General features: G+C 42.6%; 1 protein-coding gene across 1 annotated transcript in view; it reads right to left on the bottom strand.

Annotated features, from left to right (window-relative positions):
* Window positions 1–6,621, bottom strand: part of pde9aa (phosphodiesterase 9aa) — a 58,232-nt gene that overhangs the window by 12,929 nt on the left and 38,682 nt on the right. Inside the window, exon 9 of the mRNA XM_008279435.1 lies at window positions 4,689–4,763. Within this exon, the coding sequence (XP_008277657.1) occupies window positions 4,689–4,763 (75 nt within the window). The remainder of the gene's footprint in view (window positions 1–4,688; window positions 4,764–6,621) is intronic.

Raw genomic sequence — 6,621 nt, 5'->3', positions numbered from 1 at the left:
GGTTATCTTTGTCTGATATTTACATTTGTTTGATGATCTTAAACATTGAAGTGGAAAAAATATGGAAAAAAATAAGAATTTGAGAAGGGGGCAAATACTCTTTCACAGCACTGTATGTTGCTTTTCAGTCAGGATTCAGTTCCATAGTCTCAGAGCTATTTTAAACAGTCTAAATATATGTGTTCATCTAACCAATTTGTGTGTTCATCGAATCTTTCATCTAAATACAATATTGTTAGCATTCTTGCTTTATTTTAGTTTTCCTTGGGGTATATTTATACATTTTATGTTTTGCTTAGTATTGGTATGTTTTGTATTGTTTTGTTGTAAACCACTGTATGACAATTAATCTATCTGCAGGAGCAGAGGGCCAAATCTGTTTGAAAAACAGATGCAAAAAGCTCTCTTAAGGGATAAGTCTGATGTCTGAGAGACAACATCCAGTGAATAATTATAGCTTAATCCCAGTTCAGCACGATTAGCCAGCCTCACCCTGTTGCAGCACGAGAGCACACATCCATCCATCATCTACACACCGCCTAGTCCTCACTAGGGTCATGGGGGGCTGGAGTCTATCCCAGCTGACTCAGGTTGAAGGCAGGTTCACCTGGACAGGTAACCAGTCTATCACAGGGCTACACTTAGAGACAGACAACCAAGCACACTCACATTCACACCTACGGACAATTTAGAATCACCAATTAACCTCAACATGTTTCTGGACTATGGGAGGAAACCAGAGAACCTGGAGAGAACCCACACTGCACAGGGAGATCCTAGGCATCTTAACCAGGACATGAAGCGGGGATCTTCTAGTTGCAAACCACTGAGCCACCTTGCAGCCCCAGTAGCACACAGTCCTGGTTAATTCTAACCTTGTCTAATGTACCCCTCTGTACCTAGGTCCTACACTGTCTACAGTGCAACCTGCCGCACAGTTTGGGTATGTTACAGTAAGAGTAGTTGATGTAGATTTTTGTTGTTGTTTGTTTTTCATTTTTTACTTTTCAAACATGTAGTCCTCAGCAAAAACCAAAGCTGGCTCAAGTATCATTCTTGAGGATGTTTATGAGACTTCACACAGCTCATCCTGCCAACACGAAAGGTTTCATATTACTTTTTTATCTACACAGCAGTACTCGCCTCCACTTCATGCAAGTTTGTTACCTCTAGCTTTAAAACCTTTTGTCACAACACGGCTAAAGAAACAAAGAAAGAAACTGGTTGATAAACTGGACACTCTGGGCCTGGTCTCCTCACTGTGTTCATGGATTTTGAACTGTCTCACAGAAAGACCACAACAAGTGAGAATAGGACACCACACCTCCTCTGTCCTCACCCTGAACAGAGGAACCCCACAGGGCAGTGTGTTGAGGCCCATCGTCTTGACACTGTTTATCCATGACTGCACCCCCATTCACACCTCCAACCCCATAATTAAATTCACCGACGACGCCACAGTAGTGGGATTCATTTCAGACAATGATGAGTTGGCAAACAGGTACAAGGTGGCACATCTGGCTGAGTGGTGAGATGACGACAACCTGGTCCTCAACACCTCCAAGACCAAGGAGGTAATCTCAGACATCAGGAGATCAGTGTTTCCTACCAGCTGGCATAGACTGCCAGCACCTCAGACCTGTTCAAGAAAGCCCAACAGAGACTCTTCTGCCTCAGAAAGCTGAGAAAGGCCCAGCTCCCCCAGGAACTGATGCTCATCTTCTACTGGAGTACCACCGAGAGCATCCTCACACACTGCATCACCCTGTGGTTTGTGAGCCGCACAGCTGAGAGGTGGGGCCCTGCGTAGAGTGGTGAAGGCAGCACAGCACTTCATCAGGCTGGAGCTCCCTCACCTTGACTCGCTCTCTGCCAGCAGACAGAGGAAGAAGACCAGAGGCATTCTAATGGACAGTACACACCCCGGCAACTCCCTGCTCCAACCGCTACCATCTGGGAAGTGGTTCAGAACAAAGTCCAGCACGAACCGGCTGAGGCACAGCTTTTACCCCAGAGCTGTGGCTCCATCACACCCCTTCCCCTCCTCTGACCCGTTAGCGTCTGTACTATAAACTATGTACAAATACAATACAAAATCTAAATTTTCATACACGAGTGTACTTCAGTGGTCAGCTACTGAATGACAATTCGTCATTAATATTATTATTATTACTATCATCTGTACAGCTTTATTTTACTTTTTTAATTTACTGGCCCGAATACTGATAGACCAGAACAACTCTTAAGTCATGCAATGAGAAAACAGCAATAAAAGATGGAAACAACGTCATGCCCTCCACCTCCAGCTCTGCTTAGTGCAGCCTTTCCTTCCCACTCCTTCTCCCTCCTTTCCCTTTCCCCTCATGCGTCAGTGAGGCGTTGGAACGTATACAGGTGCCGACCATTGGATGATCACCTGATGGAGCGCACCTTTGGTGGGGAGTGGTCCACCTGAAACTCATCTACCTTCACCATGAACGCCAGGCTCCAACCATGACCAGACACCAGACTGTTGAACACACCAGTCTAGTCTACCCGGGCTACTCTTCTGCTCCTGCTTGGTGTTTGTACTCCGGCTAACCTGAACTCTGTTCAGTTCCGTGACCCTCCCTGCCTGCACCTCCTGCCACCTGTCGAAACATTGGCTCCTGCCTCAATTAACCACAACTGATTCATCTTCGATTCACCTATAGATTCCACACCTGACTCCTGTACCTGTAGAAGTGATCATACCAGCCACGCCACAAGCCTCCTCCACCTGCAATCCCTCGATCAATCTCCCCATTCAGGCTGCCAGCTAAGTTCCATTTCTCTCTTGGGCTTGTAGATATTGGGATTTTGTATAGTGCTCGTGTGTACTGTTGCATGTAATGTCACACGTTTCCAGATTAGTGTTATGCTGTGTTGGAGTCCCCGTAGCGTATCTGAAGTATGTATTCAGCTGTAGTATTGTCTATCTGGTTGCCTCGTGGTCCCCCTTGGGAGAAGTCTGCCCAGTTGTGCCATAGTGATGTTATTTCCTATTACCCTTCCACTTCTCTGTGTGTTTTGTATTGTGATTCATATTGTAAATGTATTATTGTTTCAACTGCTGGTCTGCTGGGTCTGCTGTGGCTGAGTCTCAGACCCCCCACAATTTTCCCCAAATTGGTCAGTCCTAATGCATTCTATAAAAAGATTAATACCAATATGCTGGAGTACCTATCAAGGGATCTCCATCAACGGTTACTATTTCCTATGTGGAAAAAGTAATATAGGGCCTTTAGTGTCTGCCAAAGGAAGCCTGTGTGAAGCCTTTACAAAATCTTTCATACAATTACATTTTCAAACTGTCGTCCTAGCCCATGGGTTTCAAGTCAGGCAATATACTAAGTTGACACATGGCTAATAGTTTTCCCTTTGTTTTTCTTTAGAAACATATTGTACATTAGATGGTTGTTATGCTGGAATATTCCTTTTCTGCCAAGCTTCTGCAGACTGGGAGTCATCTTGTCAAACAGTATTGTTGTACATCCACAGGCATTCATACTGCATTCATAACTGTCATATCTATAAAACCCATGCAGTTGCATATCATCACCTCCCTAATTCCATGCTTCACTGTCTTGACCATGCATCCACTGTGGTTGAGCTGGCCATATTCACACAAAACAAGTTGGATCCCATCTGAGCTGAGCAAATTTATCTTGGCATCTGCTAAAAAAAAGGATGTCCTCCCAATATTCATCAGGCCCCTTTGCAAGTTCTTCTCAAATTTTAAGGTGACAATTTTGTGCTAAAGAGGAATTTCTTCCTTATTTTGGGGTGGCCATGGCTCAGGTAGTAGAGCGGGTATAGTTAAGGTCAGGTTAAAAAACAGTTGGCGGTTTGATCCCAGCCCCTCTGTTGAAGCGACTTGAACCCCATCGTTCGGGGTAAAGTGCAGAGCCTAGCTCAGGTTAACAAGGTGCTGACTTTAACATCTTTGTCTCAATTTCACTTCCACTGGTTCTTCAATGTGGAGCCTTGATGCAGACATCCAAATTGACATAGCCCATAAACTCAACCTGATATAGTTCTAGTGTTTTAATTTATTTCTGATTATCTAATAAAATATGAGTGTACTCACTTCTATTGTATGCTGTATAGGAGGGGATATGCGCACTGTTTTTCTTTTTATGTGCTGCCAATCCTTTTTTATACGGTTCACCATAAGTCAGACAATGTTTCAGAAATGCTAAATCTGTGGATTGCTCTTTTAACATTTCATGTGCACCCATGTCTTTAATTTGTGTTTCCTCACTTTAGGACAGGTAATATCAGGTGGCTGAAATTTACCAACACATTTTTTCTCGCGTTTGAGCAAATACTTAACAATAAGAACAAAATAGTAAACAAATAGGAAATCATTAATAGCACAATCACCAATTCATAATTTACAACTTCATCATTAGTTGATTAATCAGTAATAATTATTAGTCAAAAAATGAATCAGGGGATTATTTAGGGCACAAGTCTCACCTCATTGGGTTCCCACTGCCAAGCATCGAATGTAGGCAATCTAAGAGCTTCTACTGTCTCCTGAGACAGATGGTACTACACACACAAAGGGCAGCAGGGCAGACAGGGAGACGGGGTGCAGGGAGGAGAGAGGAGAGTAGAGAGTGGAACTGTGTGAAAGATGGGTTGAGCAAGCTGGTCAGTCTTACCTCGTTGGCCTCCCACAGCCAGACGTCAAAGGCAGGTTTTTTGAGGGCATCTATGGTCTGCTGTGACAGCATGTACTGCAGGCAACAGAGCTCGCAGTTAACCCTGTCCGTCTCCGTCTGGCTCGGGGGCACACATCTACACACCACTAAACAAACTTACTTTGATGTTCACGAGCTAAAATTAATGTCATGCCAATTATTCTATGTGCCTAAATTCTTGCTGGGCTGTTGTACAGAACCATCACAAAGTGTATTTAAAAAGGTTTCAATGGTTTTGTTTAATTGCTAAATGAGTAACACACATCATTCTGAATGACACGAGCAATCAAAAGATTAAACAGCTACAAATATAACTCTTGTCTCTAATTTTTTTGATTCACTGGGTTTCTGAAATTAAAATGAGCTGAAGATTACCATGTATGCTCATTTTTTTCACAGCACAACTGCTGCTGCATTTAGGTGCAGAAGCATATAATTCATTTAAAATGTTACTTTGTCAGTTCCAGTATACACTGGTAATTTCTTAAGACATTATGGAAATGACTGTGCACAGGTATAAAAGTTCAAATAAATGATTTTTTCTTTTTTATAAGATCGTCTAGAACTTAAAGTTAGGAAAAACTCTTCTTTGGCCAGATTATAAGCAGTGGTAAGTGACATTATCATTTCCGACTCCTCACTGCATCATTTTGCCACAGAAATGCAGGATTAGTGTCTTAAACACTGCTTTTTGAACATCTGAGTTTGGAACATCGATGCTCTGACAGTAACAGCATTGTTCCCAGCCATGCCTTGGCCACACTCTTCAGAATGAATGGAGCATATAATGTTTTTTGTTTTGACATGTCTCACTTGTTTCCCACAGGCTGAGAATTTACTTGTGGTGATCAGTGGCATGGAGTGACTGATGTGGATGCAGTCATGCAATTTAGAGCGAGAGTGTAACCCAGGTTTTTGTTTAAAGCTACAATTTACTGTGGTTCCATAAATACCTCACATGCACAGTTGAAAGAAGAAGTTTACATCCACTGTATAAAAAGACACTTAACCATTTTTCCTCACTGTGTGACATTAAATCAGACTAAACTTTTCCTGTTTTAGGTCAGTTAGGATTACCAAAGTTATTCCTATTTGCTAAATGACAGAGAGAATTTTTTATTACTTTCTTCAAAGTCAGAAGTTTACATTCATTTCCTTAGTATTTGGTAGCATTGCCTTTAAACTGCATGACTTGGGTCAAATGTTTTGGGTTTTCATCCACGAGCTTCTCACATAGTTTGATGAATTCTGGCCCATTCCTCTTGACAGAACTGGTGGAACTGAGTCAGGTTTGTTGGTCTCCTTGCTCCACATGCCTTTTCAGCTCTGCCCACTAATGTTCTGTAGGACTGATATCAGGGCTTTGTGATGGCCACTCCAAAACATTGACTTTGTCGTCCTGAAGCTTCTCTGTAACTAATCTGGCGGTATGCTGAGGGTCATTGTCCATCTGAAGAACCATTGGTGCTCAAGCTTTAACTTCCTGACCGATGTCTTGAGCTATTGCTTCAAAATTTCCACATAATGTTCTTTCCTCATGATGCCATCTATTTTGTGAAGTGCACCAGTCCCTCCTGCAGCAAAACACCACCACAACATGATGCTGCTACCCCCGTGCTTCACAGTTGGGATGGTGTTCTCAGGCTTCAATCTTCCCTCTTTTTCCTCCAAATGTAACGATGGTCATTATGGCCAAACAGTTCAGTTCTAGAGCAGTTGTGGCTCAGTCTGCCCCAGGGCACCACTGCAATGAATGTGTGTGAATGAATAATTGACAATTGATTGTATGAACTTTGAGTTACTCCTTGAGTAAGAACAGTGCTGTATAAATCTAATCAATTATCATTATTAGTATTATTTTAGTTCCATCAGACCACAGGACATGTCTCCACAA

This window comes from Stegastes partitus, unplaced genomic scaffold (assembly GCF_000690725.1).
Source record: "Stegastes partitus isolate 25-593 unplaced genomic scaffold, Stegastes_partitus-1.0.2 Scaffold159, whole genome shotgun sequence".
In the NCBI taxonomy this organism is placed as follows: Eukaryota; Metazoa; Chordata; class Actinopteri; family Pomacentridae; genus Stegastes; species Stegastes partitus.
This window is presented reverse-complemented; position numbering and strand designations above follow the sequence as displayed.